The sequence below is a fragment of the Pithys albifrons genome, chromosome 8 (genome assembly GCF_047495875.1).
Source record: "Pithys albifrons albifrons isolate INPA30051 chromosome 8, PitAlb_v1, whole genome shotgun sequence".
NCBI lineage: Eukaryota > Metazoa > Chordata > Aves > Passeriformes > Thamnophilidae > Pithys > Pithys albifrons.
Genome location: NC_092465.1, coordinates 26,556,616 through 26,575,879, shown reverse-complemented (window position 1 = coordinate 26,575,879; position 19,264 = coordinate 26,556,616). Strand labels below are relative to the sequence as shown.

Here is a 19,264-nt window from a genome sequence, read left to right as displayed (position 1 = left end):
TGGCCACGTTATGTATGCATGGCCACACTTCACGAACGCAGATTTGGGCAGGGCTCTCCCCATGTGCCCTTCCAGCCTGCACAGTGGATGTTTTAGGTGAGGCACAGCATGCACAGAAACTGGCGCCACCGTTTAAGTCCTGAGGTCCATTTGCCATGGCCGAGTGAGCTTGGACAGTGACAGGGAAGTCCTCAGGACTGTCACAGCACCCGGTACTGACCGGGGCTGACCCTGCTGGGCATCCGAGATGTGACGGGATGGGATGGCAGGGAGGCTTGAACTGCCAGGGGACGGTCCCCACTGAGACTCGAACTCAGGTGCTTGGGATTCAGAGTCCAGAGTGCTCTCCTTTACACCACAGGACTGCCCTGGCCACATTAGACACTGCCACGAGCTACAGCCTCAGTCACTGCTGACAGTGCAGGCTGCCAGTGGAGAAAACACCTCCCACCTTCCTCCAAAAACCATATGAAGGAGCTAGAGAACACTGCGAAAGGCAAGATGACTGAGTTGACTCCTCCACACCACCCTGGCTGTCCCTCAAAGGCTTTTTCCCTTTTTCAACACCTTACTCTGGGATCAGCTGACTGATTTTGCTGACCCATGGTCTTATGGTCATTTGGTATGAGGCAGGATCAGCAAGAACGCACTGCTATCAGGCAGGAATCTGTGACCACCCTTGAAGTGGCAACATACAGGGACATCAAATTAGATACAACACAAACCCACATGGCACAGCTAAGCCCTCTCACAAGGAGAACAATTGCTGCAAATGACCTGAGACAAATTCTGACATTGCTGTCTAATAACATGGGAATAATAGGTTGTGGTTATGAACTTTTATCCACTTGCACAACAATGAGAAACAACTTGCCCTGGAGACAATAATTCTTGGCTTGGTCAGCTCAATATGCAATAAGACTGGAAAATAAGTTTATACAATTTTCTTTTGGTTTTCTGAATTGGGAGACTGAGTTTTGGGGAGCTTTGTTTTTGGAAACTATTCCTTCTAAAAGGCTGACACTGTAATGAATTTATGGTCTGTAAAAATAAATGGAAAGACCCTGTGCAACAAACCACCAGTGATCCCAATGTAAAAGGCTTCCATGCTAATGCATTTATAAAACAGGCACCATTGACAGGCATTTGCAGATTTTTTTTCTTTCCTGTATTGACCCTCTTCATTAATCAAATGGGGAAATCCTGACAAAATCTTCCTTTAAGTTTTTTCACATACAATATTTTTTCTAGGGAAACTGGTCAGAAAAGCTAATCAGGGTGGTTACTAAAACCCTCAACAATGCATTCAGAGGAAATTATCTCCTCTTTCAGTTCCATCTTCTACTTCCTCCAATTCTCGTGATACACAAAAAAAGATAATTTAAGGGCTACTTTTATTGTCTTTTGAACTTACAGAATCAAAATGTATAAGTAAAATAAGTAGCCAAACCCTACAGATCCAGAAAACAATCAGAAGTAGTGAATTGTCTTTCATTTGTACAGGGAAAATATAAGTAAGTTACAGTTGTCCCTAGATAACCCTGAGTGTCACTTCAGTACTTCAGGGAAGAGTTGTCTTACAAAACAACTGTAAAAGAGAGAGGAAGTTTTTTGAGGGCTATCACGACAGACAGGTTAGCTGTCATATTAAATCAATGCACTTACAGTTATGAGTAGGCTCAAAGCCAAAGAAAACATACAAGCTTATTTTTAAATCTAACATGAAATTACACACTAAGAAGAATAGGCTTCTTTATGAAAACTAACAGCCCACAAGTACACTGTGTATTACTTTTAAAAACTGTGGTACATCCTAAAACTTAGGGATGCTCTAAAGCACTAAATAGCAGAATAAAAGCACACTCTGTACACATATATTAAAAAGGGCACTTCAGAATTATAATTTTAGTAAAAAATCTATGAATCTAAAGACTTCTCATTCTCAAACATACGTGATTCTCAGTTACATCCGAGAAGAAAACTGCCCTGGACAGCAACTTCCATGGATCTTTGAGGACATGTTATTTTTATATCATACCTATGAATGCATGACAGTTAAAAAATTTAAAAACGGGACATCTGGGGTTTGGTTTGTTTTTTATTTGTTTAGGAAGATTGTTAAGATTAGAGATTTAGCGAAATTCAGTATAAGTCACTCATTCTGCCACTCCTTGGGCAGGTTTACCCTGCCCATGAGTACAGCTGAACTCTGCAGTGAACTCTTCCACAGCAGCCTACAGCTCATACTGCACTGGAGACAGTACTCAGGAATAGGGCATGGCTGAATGAGATCCGAAATAGGATGAGCTTTAAGATTACTAATTACTAAACTCCACAGGCTCCAGGGACACGAAGGTGCTGGGACTCTTCACTTTGACAGAGCCAGGTTAAAAAGTTAAAGAAGGGAGTGGGAAAAGGCAGAATTGTTTTCCAGTGCAGGTTGGTAGCTGTGATACTGATAGAGACACTAATTTATAGATTTTCTGCAATATTCAACACATTTTAAAAACAAACCAACCCCCCAAATAGGAAAAAAATTAAATTCCAGAAAGTTAGTAACCCACTAGTGACCCATCCCTATTTTCAGTCTCCTTTGCAGAATTTAAATGCCTTTTGCAGTAAAAGAAAACACTAGTCTAGCCTACCCAGTCAGTACAAAAGACCTGGAGCCCAATCTGGGAATGAGAGGTTGGGAGCACTGGTGAGAGATACACAGAGGGTGCCTTGGTGTGCTTCTGTTTGAGTCTCCTGTGTGTTCTTCTGAGACCAGACAGCTCCTACCTCAGAAAAGGCTATCCTTGCTGAGTTTGGAACCCAATCTCCATGGAGTACACACAAATATATTCTTACAGCAGTCAAAATAAGTGAACTTTTAAAAAGCACCTATGTCAGTAAAGTTTATCAGAGCTGCAGGGTCCACCCCAACCAGAAGCACAACACTCAGGTTTCTTCCAAGGCATGCTGGCACCTCCCTCCCCTCGCTGCACTAAAGGTGTCCCAGAGGTCTCACTGAAGAGACAACACCCACCTGGCATGACCTGATCCAAGACCACATTCAACACTGTATTACAGATTCTTAAGTGATTCTGAAGAAGCCGTCATCATTTACTATTTAAATTCTTCATTGCTTGATGTTATTGATTTCTGACAGACTCTTTACCGTCTATCACATTTGACAGGAAGACTTGCCATCTGTATTATTCAAAATGTTGATGAATGCTGTTTGGCAAAGAGAGGGACGGAGAAGGTGTACACGTGTGCAGTGAACATGCTCAGCTCTGGTAATACAGAAAGCAAAATTTAAATGCAATTCAGAGGTCTGTATTTTGTGGTGAATCGACCTGATCCTCAGGCAGTGTCCTCACTGTTGAGTACTACAGCTCCCTCTCCTGAAACCTGTATCAGAAATTACCAGTTTGTCAGTTTTGTAAAGGGAGTAGATCTGTTAGCTGAAATCTTCTCTGCAAACTATCCTGCAATACTGAGGAACTAATCTCAGGCACTGAGAACTCCTGTGTTTAAAGGAAACTCTCTCCAGAGAGTTTTGCAACAGGGCCTGGTGCACTAAGGTGCTCTGACCTTCCCCAGTTACAAATGCTCAGAGGATCTTGGTAGGATTTCTCTCGAAGAATGCAGTAGATTAATTGTTTTGCAACACACTGAAGACAGCACACCTTGGAAGAGCTGCACTCTGCAGGGGTTACTGGGCAAAACTTGTCATCATGTGTATGTCACACAATCTACTGCCTGAGTAAACACACATCAAGTATTTATCATTCCAGTGGCATTTGCCTTTGCAATTATATTCAACACTTTCTCATGTGTTTTGAAGAAAAGGTACACATTAGTAAGATGCCGTATCTGAAAAAAAGATCTCTTAGTGCAGGATGTCAATGTTTCCCTTGCAAACAGAAAAGCACAGCTGATGTTCTGAACACGCTTCGTGGCGTTTTTATTGACCACAGCCACGTAAAAGGCAAAATAAATGTTAGTCAGATGTAGAGAGTTCACAAATGAAGTTATTAAGCTGCATCTCCTTGCTTGTGCTTCGCTTGTGCCTCCAGCTCCACCAGCCAATTCCAGCAAAATCCATCCACAAAGGCTGTTGACATTTGGCAGAGAGCACAGGCCTACAGGTGATGTCAAGTTCCTACAGGGGATTTTAACAAACAAGCACGCACAGATTTACCCAAATAAAGAGAGTGATGACTCTGTCCATGTAGTTTTATTACATACTAAACTAGTACAGTTACTGGTGATAATGAAGGATTTGTACTCATTCTTCCAGAGAGGCTTCCAGAGCTCAACTGCAGCTGGCAGAGAGCACAACTTCCCACCCACCTCCTACCCCTTTTCCCCATTTTTCTTTCCATCTTTTAAACTAGATGCTCAAAGGTCTGTTGACAGCCCTGTAGAAGACACTGGAACTCCAGATGTTAAATAATGTGAACATACTCGATGCAAATCCAAACAATATCTAAATAGGGATGGAGAGCACCCTACAGGGAGAGAACACAGCTGGATGTGCAGTCAGGGAGGAGCTTTCCAGGCTCTGTTAAGGAAACTGCTCTTTCACAAGAGACAGGCATGCTTCAGCTGCTCCATTCTACACAAAACCAAACAATCAAACTACCCACAAAGTTCAAATATTTACTACAAAATAAGGTCAGAATCTTTTCAGTTTTGGGTTTGTAGAGGACACAAAACATTTCCTAACTAAAATGTGTTAATCGAGTTTTTTTTCACACTAAAATCAGTTAGTTCTCAGACAAATAACTGTCTAAAGGTTTAGAGAGAAACCAGACAGCCTACAGGTACCAGGGGTTTGTGTCTTTTTTCTTTAAATCAAGTTGTTTCAATTCTGTGTTGTTAGACTAACGAAAGACACAGTAGGTTAAAAAAAGGAAAATACAGAGTAGGAAAAATTCTGCAGCTACACTTTAATTATGTATCTCCAGTGCTTAAACCAAGGAACTGACCCTGACCTCTGCTAAAAAGAAGTGGGAAGACAGCAAAACAGAACATAATGAAAACACATAATGAATTACCTATGCATAAATTACCCTTTGAGTTCCAGCTAATCCAGTGCTATTAAGCTAAACACCCACTTCGAGGCTGATTCGTGTTTACTGTTCCCTAACACTGTCATTTTTACTAAAAAAAAGAAGGTTTTCAAACCCAGTATTTCTATGTACAGTGTGCTAAGGAATTCAGTGTTAGAGGTTGTGACAAATATCTACCTGACCATCTACAGAGTATCAAGACCCTGTTTTGACTTTAAAAATCTTTCAGACCTAGTACAGAACATGAAAGGAAGCAAGGAGAAATACACATTTCATACACTGATGGGTTGGCTTCTTTTACCCTGAACATTATTGATAGCAAACAATCAAAATTTAAAAAAAATGTCATCTCCAGAATTTACAAGAGTATTGTCATTATTTATTCCATTAAAAACTGTTCCAATGACCCAATGTTTCAAGTCTCTCCTACAGCAAAGTTCAACTCTCAAAATGTCAAATTAAAATTTTCAGACTCCCAGGGGATACAGTCCTGAAAAGTTTCCCAGTACTTTTACAGTGAAATGTTTTAAGAGAATCCAGGCAACAAAATTCCCAGTAGCTTCTGAGCAGAGGAGCTAAAAATCCTTCACACTGCTGTTTACCCAACGCACTCCACCTACTTAAACCAGTGAAATGATTTTTTTCCAATTGAACAACTTTCCTACTTGAATGAGAAGCAAAAAACAATTCAAGTCTGGAGCCTTGAACTTCAACTCTGGGCTTTACAATCATGAAATATTAATAATGGTATTCTTGTTTCACGCTTCCCTCTGAGATCTCCATTTATTGGCTGTAGTTAGAGAAGGGACTGACCACTGATGGTTGAGCTCAGATAATTCTCTTACGTGATGAGCTGCTGTTTCTGTTCTGTGCTACAGCCTTCAAGATTACCAAACTCAGTGGCAGGAAGGATTCTATTCCAGTGAAACCAGCAGGGACAACAGTGGTTTTCTTTCTTCCACAGCATGGAAAAACTTCCATAGCATGGAGTAGCTCACAAAGAGGCTGAAATACCAGCTCTATTGATGTCACTAAACATGGCTTATTTACATGGCATGCTTAAAGGAAGGCTTAGGGTATTCATGACTTGGTGGTCCTTCATGGCCCTAACAGCTCTGAAATACAACAAGGAAGATACCTGAATAAATCAGAATTATAAGTAACACCTTCTTTCAGGCTGAACACCGTAAAAGCTGTCAAATTAGATACTAAAATGTTAGTTTTACTATTTGTGGAAAAAATAAGTTTTATTATTTAATATTATTTCATTAATGAAACCTTTGTTAGTTACATTCAATCAAGTGAAATAACAGTAAGACAGATGGTCTAGTGACTTATTATTTTCCTACATAAACTTATTACTCCTAATGAAAACACTGTTGGAAAAACAGTTTAGAAAACTTCACTTAGAAGAAAAAGCCAAACAAGAATCAAACTCATTGCCTTAAAATTAAAGTTGAGTTTGAAATTCCAGTGAATTTCACAGAAATGTGAACTAACTTTGCTTTACAAAATAAAGTGTTCAGAATTCCTCTAATGTTCACCAATAAAAAAAACTGAAACATATTACAAATACATCAGTATAATTCATAACTTGGAGGAAAAATCCTCTTTGCATCCATCTCAACTCGTGCAGGCCAAATAAAAAATAGTGTATTTTAAAATCTCCTCAGGACACAGGAACTACAAGCAAGGCACATTTTGGTAGAATTATTTTACTCTAACTCTGTATTTAAAGAAAGACTGGTCGTTTCTTTCTGTTTTGGTTTGTTCTCGTTTATTTGGTTGGTTTGGGCCACAGTTTTTCTGAATGCATCAATCAAAATTAAGATAACTCGTTTTACTTAAAAAAAAAAAATTCCAACCAATGCAGAAAGATTCTCAGGAATATCCTGTTCTGATGAGCTTTCCCTGTGCTCCCTGTCTGCTCCACACCAAAGCTCAGGCACCAATCAAGTGGGCCCCTATCTATATTCTTTACCACTTTTCCTTCCATACTCCTCCACCAGGACAGTTTGCAAAATTCAGCAAAAACTGTAAGAGACCTACAGAAATTTAGGCTTATTCTGACAGTTTTGTGCCAATGCCAGAGCAGACCTGGCCATTCCAGAAAACAGAGCAACTCTGAAAAGCATCACAGAGGTTTTTCTCATATTCAACACTTTCAATGGCCTCCAAATTATGAAGATTAAAAGCAAACAAGTATCACAACCTTCTTCTAAAGAATCCCAAATGCAAGTGATTAATTGTTAACTCAAGAAAATTGCTCTCAGAAAATTCCTCAGAGGACTTAGATGGTCTAAAAGACCCTGGTAAAGGCATAAGGACAACAGTAACTCTGAGCTTAGTGTGCACAGAGCTTGATTAATCCCCATTACAAATTAACGGATCAAGAGACAAATGAGAGCATATATTTGGTGATGCATAATAATTACCTCAGTTGAAACAAGCTGTAGAAGTCTTTAGCAACATTCCACAAAGAGAAAATAAGCACTAGCAAGCAAACTAAGTTCTCTACCTGCATGATGAACACTAATCAGCTGGTGTGGAACTCGGAGGCCTGGCAGGTGCTGAGAGAGCTGGCAGAGCACTCCAGTTCCTTCTCATAATGAGACCATTCTAAAAATATGCACCAGTATCAGCAGGCAAGAGAAGAAATCACAAAATGGCATAAGCACCACGTGACAAGGAGGCCTCCAAAAGGGAGGAAAAACACCAGACAGAGTCAGTTGAAAAACACAACTGCACCAAGATGATAAAATCTCCCATAAAATAAATGAAATTATGATATAAAGAATAAAAAAACCCCAAGAAATTATCTCTCTTGTATGGAGAAGACTGATTTTTGACATGCTCTGAAGGGAAAGGTGATCCTTCTACCTAAATCCTGGCACATCCCAGAAGACCAGCAAGGTTAAAGGTGGCTTTAGCACAACCTGAATCACCAGTCAAAACTGAAATTTAGGCTTACAGTGAGACAGGCAAACAGCAGCATGGAAACATTTTGCTCTACATTTAGCAGGTCAGCTTCCCTAATGCCACGACTGAGGATCTGACTGACCTACTCTGAGACACTGTATTGCAGCCTGGGCTGTTAACTTGGTGTAACAAATACAATCTGCAAAATCATTACTTTTCAATTTCATTTCAGACATTTAGAATTTTCCTTGTGATTTCAGAAGGAGTAAACATCGTTACTCAGTATCAAAACTCTTCAAACCATTTCCTCTCCTCTCGTTTTCAGCTATGCAGCTCTCAAGTTTTACAGTATTTGCTTCCAATGCAGATTATATATTCACCTCAGTTTCACTCAAAATTTAGACTGGTTAAAATAAAAGTTATTTCCCAAACTGTCAGTGGGACTACTACCACCTTCAGACAGAGCAGCACCGGCCATCTCCAGCTGGTTATAAATAGAGGAAAAGGATGCATTCCATCTGACTGCTCTAGCGAAGCAACGCACAGGGAAATATTGCAAATATTGGCTACAGTTTTCACAGGGTATAAACACAGAGATAAAAATCTACTACAGGATATAGCAAAGTAATAACCTTACCACTCAAAAACAGAGGTGACAAACTGTAGAAGATCATTTTAGGATTATATGGTTCAGTGAATGGTTATTTATTAAGATATAATACACAACCTAAGAACATCCTCTCTTTTAAGACATTAAATACTGGTAGGACTGAGTAGAAAACAAAAAGAGAGTGTACAATAGTAGTATTATTTCTCCCTTACCCTTGCACTACCCACAGCACAAAAAACCATCTTTCATATTCCTCAACAAGCCCAAAAGACTGTCCTGCACAAATCTATGCTCCAGTACGTGAATTGAATGCAATTTCAGGATGGGAAACGGAGGAGAAGGAAGAGATCATGATGATGAGAAACACAGAACAGATTCAGAGGTGCAGCTGGAATGAGAAGTCAGTCTTGTCTTGCATATTGATAACTCACACTTGAGTCAGCACCAACCAGAAGATGTTCCTACCTGACAGGGAGCCGGGCCCTCTGAGCCAGCAACAGCTCTGTGGGTCCACTGAGGTCCGTGCCAACCCCCTGAAAGGGGGTCTGGGAAGCACCCTGTGGAGAGATTGCAAAGCACATTTTGAAAATACATACATAATTATATTTTTTAATCGATATTTGGAAGAGAAAGTCAGTCATAAAGTGACATCATCTCACTGATATTGAGGACTGAAAGCCCCACTCTGTATGCAGCATCTGTGATACAGCACTTGGAGAAACACAGGGGTATCTGAGCTCCTGCTTCTCAGGCCAGAGTCCCACCATCCTTCCACTGCAAAAGCTCATGGTATCGCTTTCTTGTCTGCCTATCTAACCTGAACGTCACTCTTTCCCACCCTGACCCTCCTCCTTTCTCATAACAGATCACACAGACCTTGCATAAACCCAATCGCCTTTTTTTTTTAATGCTCTACTCCTTAGTAGCATTTATCTGGTGTTTTCACAGTAACTTCACAGAAAGTCTGTAACCATTTGGCCAGACACAAAAATACAGAGCACATGGGGTCCACACTTCAATGCTAAAGCTCTTGAAAACTATTATTTAACTTTCTATGATCCTGACACTTTTAGTGTTTGCATTTCTTCACACTGGGAGAGGGGAACAGACACCAATCAGGTAAGACCACTGTCAGCAGGTGATGTATGAGCTTTAACGTACTGTACTTCATCCCAACCCTTATGGCAATAATGTAAACACAGCAAATTCTGTAACAAAGACCTTCTTTGGAGAGGTCACTTCTGTCAAATCTGCACCAGGAATATAGCTGGAAGACATAAATCTTCAGCTGTCAACACACTAAGATAATTCAATTCAGAGTTTGATCTTAACTAGATAAAGACTAAAGTTAATAATTATTGTTTTTGTTGTTGCAGTGGTACAGTTTTCCAGTGTATACACTTGTCATATCAAGTTGTCTCAAGGCAAAAGGTAGCAATGCTATAAATTAATTTCAAAGAACAAAGCTGACTAGATAGGTAATTTAATTTTCAATAAAAGCTATACACTGTATATTAAAAGTTCCCATTTCTCTCAAATGATGGCTCTGCTCAAAAGATGACTTTAAATGTTTGGTGTTTCCAGTCCCTCAAAGATTTGTAGAACTTATTTTTAGTTTCTAAGCATCAAGAGAGTTGGGGGCAAGTGTGGGTTGCCTTGCATGTCAAAATAGAATCAGGAGCAGCCTTGCAAGCAAACCCTTGAAATATAAAGCAAGCTGGACCCCCTTTTGGTTGACATGTTGCTTTAGAATGTATAAGATTAGTAGGGATGCATTTGTGTGTTAATTAGAGAAGGAGGCAACAGACTTGGCTTCAACTGCAAGACCAATAGAGCTCAAAGTGAACTTCTGTCAGAAGGACCATTTTCAAAACCTGTGTATTGACTATGTACCAACTCTTCCAATCGCTTTTCACAGTGGAACCACATGTCAAGGAACAATTCTTGCTATATGAAGTATATTCCACACTAAGCTTGTAAATCAAGAATTCAGCCTCAACTTCATGTGTGGATTTCACGTGGACAAAAGCTTCAAGAAAAAGTGTCTTGGTAGCAACACATGCTGGAAGCAGACAAACCTCTTAACAATAATACTCCCAACAAAGTTAACCTCCTTTGGCTATTGGAAACACTGGTGCCACAAAGGCTCTTCTTTTGGGAAAGCTGAAGAAAGCCAAGCCATGAGGGTTGTGAGTTAACCAGATTCTTTTCTTCCACACAGTGGCTGCAACACAAGTGCCTGACAGAGAACATGCCACTCAGGAACTCAGAACTTGTTGCTCCCTGAAGCCTCCCTTGCAGTCTACAAAAACTTGCACAGGCTACCTTATTTCTCTGTTTCTGGGCTTTTGGTTACTGTTGTTCTTGTTGTAGTGAGATTACATCCATGCTTGGCCATTGCCTCCACTTCCCGGGAAACAGATTTCACAGCAAGGAAAAATCCTGACGTTCAGAGCACAGTCTCATCTCTCCTTTCTGTTGACTGATTTACCTATTTTTAACCACAAGGAACCATTTTTGGACCAAGTATAATTTCATCCTTTGATTTGCTTAGTGACACAGGACAACATGGCTAAGAGCACAGTTACACTCCAAGGTAAGTAAGAGATCCTTATGGACAAAGAGCAACTAACAGCTTCCTTTTCTGCTAAAGGCCAGACAGCAGAAAGTACCTTGAAGCTGGATAAAAGGATTATTATATATATCAGGGATATTACACCTTTGGAAGAGGTCTTCAAGAACAGATTTATAAACATGCCACAAAGGTTTCAAAGCATGTTCCTTCCTGTGCCAGAAAATAATGGTCCAGCCTTGCGAGGCACCTGACAGTTACACACATTTTAGTCTTTCTATGAGAATTAGATAATGAAGTTTGGAGCCCATATCCACAATTACAGCTTGCTTTTTTTGTTTCTTTTGTTTCTGTTTTTTGGGTTGGTTTGTTTGCTTGGTTTTTTGTTTGTTTGTTTGCTTATTGTAGTGTGTGTGGGGTTGTTTGTATTTTAAACTTAAGGGTAAAAACTCCTAAAGAAAAGTTAGCCCTTCCTGAGCTGGACAGAAATGTGCTGAGGGATTTCAGAAATGGCACAGGGAAAATTTCAGTAACAGAGCCCTCCCTGGTCCTGCAAACCACTGTCTGTTTTGATTTGAAGGCATATAGTGCTCACACTCATCGCAGATTATCACATGCTCAAGTCAGTAAACACAAAGCCAGATACATTTAAAGGCTCAACTGATCAAGGAAACATGAATCATAACACTGGCATTATAACTAAGCTCTCTGAGAATGGCATTAGAGCTTCAGTCACATAATCACTACAAATGAACAAATTCCTTTCATACTTCAGCATTTCATTAGAGGCTCAGTAAATTTAAACAGTTCATTTCCTGATGAAACAGCAGAAAGATAGGAAACCAAAACCACAGAAGACACTATAAAAAGACAATGGTCCAATACACACAGAAATGCTCAATCTCTTGTTCATATTTTGAAGTCTGATTGTCAGTTTCTCAAGAGCAGCAGAATTAATGACACTGACTACCAAGGCTTGACTCAAATTCAGCTTTACAGGGATGGAACTGCAGTTTGCACCAAGGAGGAAAATGCAAAATGGTGTGGTAAACACAAAAGCCATGAAAGCATACAGTGGAAGTGTTAAAATTTATTTACACAGGGATAACTTGAATTAAGCAACTCTTCTTAGTGCTACAAAAAGCATGTTCTTCAAATTAGGACTGAAGCAGAAGAGAGGGATCCTATTAAATAACAACCCTCTGAAACAACTGCAACCCAAATGCTAGAAAGAGCCTCATATTTGTTATGTGACAGCTCTCAAGTTAGGCAGACCTGTACTTGTGACAGCAGAAAGAGTGACAGAGCACATACCAGCAACATCTTCTACTTTGGGAACATACAGTCTCCAAAATTCCACAGTGAGCACGGACATGTATTAGCCCCAGCAATAAATGCTGGAGTCCTTTAATTTTTAAAAATGCTCATTTCATAAAACCCACAAAACATTCGAGGGGAAAAGCAACAGTGACACTTTTGAACACGGACATTAAAGTATCAATTTCTGTCTAGAAAAAGAGAAAGGGAAAGACAGAACTGACTGAAAATGGTCACACCAACTGTTTGCATTACAAACACCAAGGCACAGCCTGGTGCAGCCAACACAGCAGCACCTGGAGCAGCAGCTCCCAGCAGCCCCACTGCTCTGTCTGCTCACTTTCACTGCAACCCAAACACCCTGGATTTTCACAGCTTCAAAAAAACTGCACCACATCTGTTTTCTAACTAAAGTCTGGCTATAGGGTAGCTTTGAGTTACTTTTTAGCTAAAAAGAAATCTTCTGTTGAGGTTCTTCTGCAGCAAAATTCTGCAGACTCATGCAAGTGCAGAGCACACCACTGAGCCCAGCAGGACAGCTTCAGAAATACTCACAGGCCATCAGTGTTTATAGAAGGGACCTGCCTAAATCACCTCAAATCTGTCTGGTAGGCTCAGAATACAATTCATTCTTAAGAGAATAAATAAGTTTTTGAGTAGTATAAAATTGCTAATATGTCACTTTTAGAAAAGCTGAGTAGCAAAAAACAGTCTCTTTTTTGAAAAACCCCCCCCAACTTATTATATAATAACCAACAGGAGACAAATCTCAAAACTAGGTAAATTTAGAGAATGTGAAGTCTAAATAAAGAACAGGAGAAAATCCTGATTGCAGGATACGTTTGGAGTATAAAACGGCCATCAAGCACTAACGAAAAACTTAAAGGAAATAAATACAAACTATTCATAGAAGAAATACATGTGAACTCTACTCAAATGAGGACTGAAGCCCTCTGGTATACCCAAGGGAAAGTATCTTTATCTCAGACTTTCTTTCAATGGCAAAGCTAGAAGTGAAAATGTGTGTCTGAAGTTCCAGTTTACAGTGTTGTATTCCCTGAGGGCACCAACTTTTTCAAACAAAGAAAAGTATCCAAGCCGAAGAGCAGAAGGTCATGGAGCAGTGTCAGGCTGCAGAGCTCACTCTCCCTACTTGGCCAACAGGAAACCTTCTCCCAAGAAGGTTCAGTGAGAGTTCATAACATAAACAGTGAGATGCCAGGAAACCTGGGGGTGAAAGGGATGCTCAGTTTACAAATGCAGGAAATGTCTCATCGACTGCTCTCACAACAGACAATTTTAATTACCATATTTAAAAATTGAGCATTTTTAGCAACACTTTCAGGATCATGTGAGCACTTCTGACAGCCAGAATGAGTTTAAAAAGTCATAGCACTATATTTAGCTTTAAAAATCAACACTTTCATAAATATTCCCAAACCAATTACTGTGTGTTATAAAGGTGTTTACCTTTAGTTAGCACAACAAATGCAATACATGACATCACATACAGAAGATGCTCTCCAAGACCACATAACTCGAGGAACAAACACATAAAAGCCTCTTTTTGTTCAGTAATAACATAACCAAGGCCAAGGTAAAATATGAACTGAAGTTACACATATCCTGCTGCAATGCTCAGCAGTTACATACACTGCTATTTTCAAGTTCTGGTCAATTGTACATCACTGTGCCTCAAAAAGGCTTCTTCATGGTTCATTTGGTCTTCTGGGACAAAACATACGCTGTGTGTGCCTGTGTGTTCCTGAAATGGCTAAGAAATAACCACTGCCCCTCATTACAACACTCCTGCCACCCTCACTTTGCAACAAGAGGAATGAAGCAGACCACAAGCTTTAAAAATGTTTCAGACTTAAAATCAGTATCTTAATTCCTCCCTTTGGCCTTAAATCCACAACAGAACTAAATGAAGATGCGGCACTAAAACCCTACATAAAGAAAACATTTATCTTTATTACTTGCCATGTACAGAGTCAGGGTATCTCAAGGCCAGAGAACAATCTGGCAAGTGAAATACACAACAAATTTCCACTTAGCAGAAATCTGCACTGTAACTGTAGCAGAAACACATTTGAGGAAGAAAAAAATTTTCTAAGTGAGTTGTCCTGGTTTGGGCTGGGACAGAAATAATTTCCTTCCTAGTTACAGGTAAGTGCTGTGTCTTGGATTCAGTATGAGAATAATGCTGATAAACCACTTGTATTTCGGTTTTTGCTAAGTAGTGCTTACCCTAACTCACAGACTTTTCCATTTCCCAGGCTCTGCCAGAGAGGAGGAGGACCACAAGCCGTAAGGAGTGTGGCCAGGAGAACTGACCCTAACGGGGCCAAGGGATATTCCACACCATGGAATGACACAACCAGTACACAAACTGGTGAGACTTGGCTGGGAGAGGCCAATCACTACTCAGAGACAGGCTGAGTGTCAGTCAGTGTGTGGTGAGCAATTGTATAGGGCAGCATTGGTATTTTGGGTTACTCACAGTCATTCAAACACCAGGCATGAAGACTAAGTTGGTGCCAATATCTGCGTCTCATCGCTTGGCCAACCTTTCCCTACCAAGCTAATTCCAGACAATCTTCCAGTCTCCCTGCCAGCACAGCTTTGCATAACACTCAAACCCGTTTCTTGAAAAGTATGTGAGGATGGTTTAGTATAGCAAAGCATGCATAGCAATGCCCCAAAAGATTTCCAGATTGAGTTTTTATTTTAACATATAGCTTTATTTCTTTCTTTCTAAATAAGCATAATGAAATATCAAACATCCCTTTAAAACCAACCAATAAGAGAACACTGAGTGAGTTGCTCAGCATGCACTTAAACATTATAGAGCTTGTTGGAAAGAGAACACATTGACCAACAGACATTCAACCTGTCATACTTACACAGGTGTATTTATAACCACAACTCATTTATCTCAATTAAACAATTCCTATTCCCACAGTATTGCTATTATCAATACATCAAGGATGGAAACCAATGTAAATCAGGCTAATAAAATGCTGCTAAACTGAAGGGAAAGTATTATTGTTTGTTACTATATATTTCTTATTTTTCCTGCAGTCTGCTTGATTTAAATCACTCTGCCTCCATAAAACATGCTAAGTATTTCTAAACAGCTTATAATACTTCCATTTCACTTACTGATTAAACTACATCATCTTCTCAGTTATTCAGAATGAAATTCATTTGAAATGGATAATTGGTGCAATTGTGCAGTATCTACAAATGCAATTAATCACTTGCTAAAGATGATTTTTAGGCAGGCAGTATGAAAATAAGAATCATAGAGCTTCTTTCAATGTTGTCAATTAAAATGTATTCTACTGGACAGGCAAAAGATATTTTTCAACATAAGAATAGCTGTACATCTTCAGATATTTTTAATAACATGCAAGTGGATTCATGTTCAATTAGCACAGCACAAAGAAAAGCCATAATATAGTACAGCTTTTAGCAATTACATGACAGTTTCAGGAACCACAACAGTATTATTTTCCCCCTCAACTACCAATGGATTTCTTGAATATTGTTGTGATAGTGGCACTTGAAAGGATATTCTAAACCAAGGGCATAAATAGACACTCCCCTGGGAATCAGTCTGGAGTAAGAAATTATTCCCCCAAATTGTTTGTTAACAGCTCTGTGCTGAGGGTTATACTTGCAGCTGAACTGTCCTGGTGGGTGACACACACTCAGGTGTTCAGTGCAGAGCCCAGAGCTGGCTGAAATCCCCTTTCCCAGCACATCCAGCTACTCTGGGCCACTTTGCACTGAAGCAAATCAGGAGCAACTGTATCCCGAGCACAGGTGAAACTGAAGTACTCAGTGTCTTTGGGAAAAGTGGGACAGGAACATCTTCAAAATTACTGCTTATGCTTTAGCTCAGTGGTGAAACAGCTTCTGCCAAGAGAACCTGACGGCAAGTTCTCAGCAGTGAGCAGAGCATGCTCACCCCATGGAGATGGGGCAGAGCATCCCGGGGGGTTAAGCATGGGAGGCAACTTTGCCCTCCTTCTTACCCCTGGCCCAAAGCCAGCAGCCACCCTGCCTTTACACAGCCAACATACTGTTAGTACCAACCACAGCTCCCAGCGAGCACCAGAGCCAGCAGGAACCACAGCCAGAGGAGCTTCACTGCTTCAGGGGCACAGGCTACACCAGTTCCTCCTGAGCTCTTCTGGACAAGTTGAACTTCTGCCTGTAAAATACACCTGGGCAATGCCAACCTTCAAAATGTTCCCCCTAACCCTGCCTGCGCTACCTACTCCCAGTTTGTTTCATCTTAATCATTCAAAAATCTAGATGAGGAGCATTCTCTGCATGGAAAAAACAATGCTCTCTTTCTTTAAGTCCTGCACAAAGAATAAATTATGTATTATTAAGAGCAGCAAAGATTACGTTTAGACCTGGAGATCAAAATTGCTACACATAATTTTGGTAAGGGAACTTCAAGAGTTCTCACACAAAAATTTCTCTATCACTGAGGGGGGCACCCTCCCCTCTCCCCTAGTTATAATAGTACTGGGGAGTTCACATCTTCCTTGGCAGTTGTTTTGCATGGATGAGGGGAAGGAAGGGGTACAGCTGGAGTGCCTAACTACTTCCATTTGTGACAGGCTGAGAGAAAAAGAAAAATGGAAGAATTGCCTCAAAGTCTCCAGAAGTAACTTTTCTGCACATAAATTTTAAGCCCAATATTTTTAAGAATTTCTAGGCTGAGGTGTGAGCAATGTCCTTTCCAAGACAGTAGAAAACCACTTTTAAAAGCATTGATAGTATGTTGATAAATATTTGGATTTAGCACCTCTACTGGCCAAGAATCAATTCTTGAAATAAAAAGAAATGTTCCAGTAAGGGTGAAAAAAAACCAACAAAAAAACCCAAACCAAGCAATCCACACATGAACACCAACCAAAAAACTATTGAAAACATTAAGCGATATGGTACATGCTCACAATTTTAGGAACTGTCCATATTGGAATTACTATTGAAAAGATGGAGTAACAGGACAGCCATATGACCATTGGCACCTTTAAAACAGAGGGTACATTTATCAGGCCTCTTCCCATTCCTCGGGCTGATTTTAATTGCCTGAGAGCTCTCTGCCTGCACTCCAAGCCAACTAAACACTACAGAGCAGTATTAGGAGGACTCTCTGCCTGAGTCAGTATATTTGCATCTCAGAAAGATTATTCATCTGAACTAATGCATGCTTAGAGCATTTAAAATATTTTGGCTGACCTGAGGCATGCTTCTCTGCTAGGATATTAATATTTGTATTTTATTTACCTTATGGTGTTTTTATTATATTTTAATGATATTTTAAGGGGAATTGCTAAATTTGCTGTCCAGAAATACTTGTGTGGCCTTTTATTTATAGAGAATAGTTAGCGGTGCTATCAACAAGACAGGGCATGAAGAAGTAGGTGTTTCCAAGCTAAAACTTGTGATTTTTTTCTGCATAACTCATTTGGACACAAAAATATATGTTCAAAGAAAGTACATAAACTTTGGACATTTTAGTTACTATATAGATTATGTGTAAGCAATTATTCCCATGGCAACAAGTATAATTTAAAAAGTGGCCTCTCAATAGGTCTACAGATGCACACTAATCCCTTCTCTTGGCTGGAAACTGCCATTGGGCAATTAATATTGCAAAAACAGGAAAGAAACTAATGTTCCTACAAGAAAATCTACCAAATTTTCTCAGACCAAAAGAACATAAGCATGACATTCCACAGCAGTTTTAAGCCTCCCAATATCGTTAATTGACAAAACTTTTTGCAAGAGATTTTCAAACTACAAAGCTGTATTTTGACTCATTCCTTATTTGTGCAGAGAAACTGCTTGTATTCCTTTTTTGAAGTAAAGACAAAACATCTCTGAAATTGCGCCACATCACCATTTCCCCCACAAACAGCTGAATGCACAAGTCATACTTCAGCCTAGCACCCCTATTCCTTGAAACAAATCCTTGATTGAATTTACCTGTCTTTGTCATCCACATTAAAATGATGCAGATCTTCCCCTCCACCAATGACAGAGGGAGTGAACAACAGTGGTTTCCAAAATTTCAAAACCACACTCAAGGTTAAAAAAGGGTCATCATTAAAGATGGTATTTGATATTTTGCTGCCAATTCTCTTTATGAATGGAGCCTATAATGAGAAACATTAAACATGCTAGATGGGTGAACAGGGATCCATAGATCCAAGAGTAGCCAAGTTGCCACTGTTCATGGGCCGCTAAGCATCACTCACAGCCTGCAGGAGCCGCTTTAAGCTTTACCCTGGATCAGAAATCTCTACTTATTGCTTTGGAAATTAAACAGTAACATCAGTAAGACGGTATAAGAATGCTCCTTCTCGCACTTTAAAAGTCACTGTCAGAACTATATTTAAGTCAAGAAGGCAGAGAGTTCAGTAACAAACACCAGACAAAACTCTGACAAACATGGAGCCGATGACACTGCCCTCACCTTCTCAGGTTTGCCCTTTGGTGACACACCACAAATGAGCGATGGCCCCAGACAGTCCCTGCACCAGGAACCAGTGGATCTCACTCCCACCCAAAGCTCACTATGACCAGGTCCACATCTCCTCACGGCAGGCAGAGCCGTGCCCTGGAACACAAGGCCTGCCTGGGACACATCTCGGCTGCTCCTGCTCTGGGTCTGCCACTTACAGGGAATTATATAAAGTTTTCCTCAGTGTGCAATGTATCTTAGTAATTGCTAGCTCTGTTACTACTATTCCT

At 40.1% G+C, this 19,264-nt stretch overlaps 1 protein-coding gene across 4 annotated transcripts in view; it reads right to left on the bottom strand.

Moving 5' to 3' along the window:
- PARD3B (par-3 family cell polarity regulator beta) overlaps positions 1-19,264 on the bottom strand; it is a 394,364-nt gene that overhangs the window by 226,223 nt on the left and 148,877 nt on the right. For all 4 annotated transcript variants that reach the window (XM_071561897.1, XM_071561898.1, XM_071561899.1 and 1 more), the window contains exon 5: positions 9,058-9,149. In XM_071561897.1, coding sequence (XP_071417998.1) covers positions 9,058-9,149 — 92 coding nt within the window. The remainder of the gene's footprint in view (positions 1-9,057; positions 9,150-19,264) is intronic.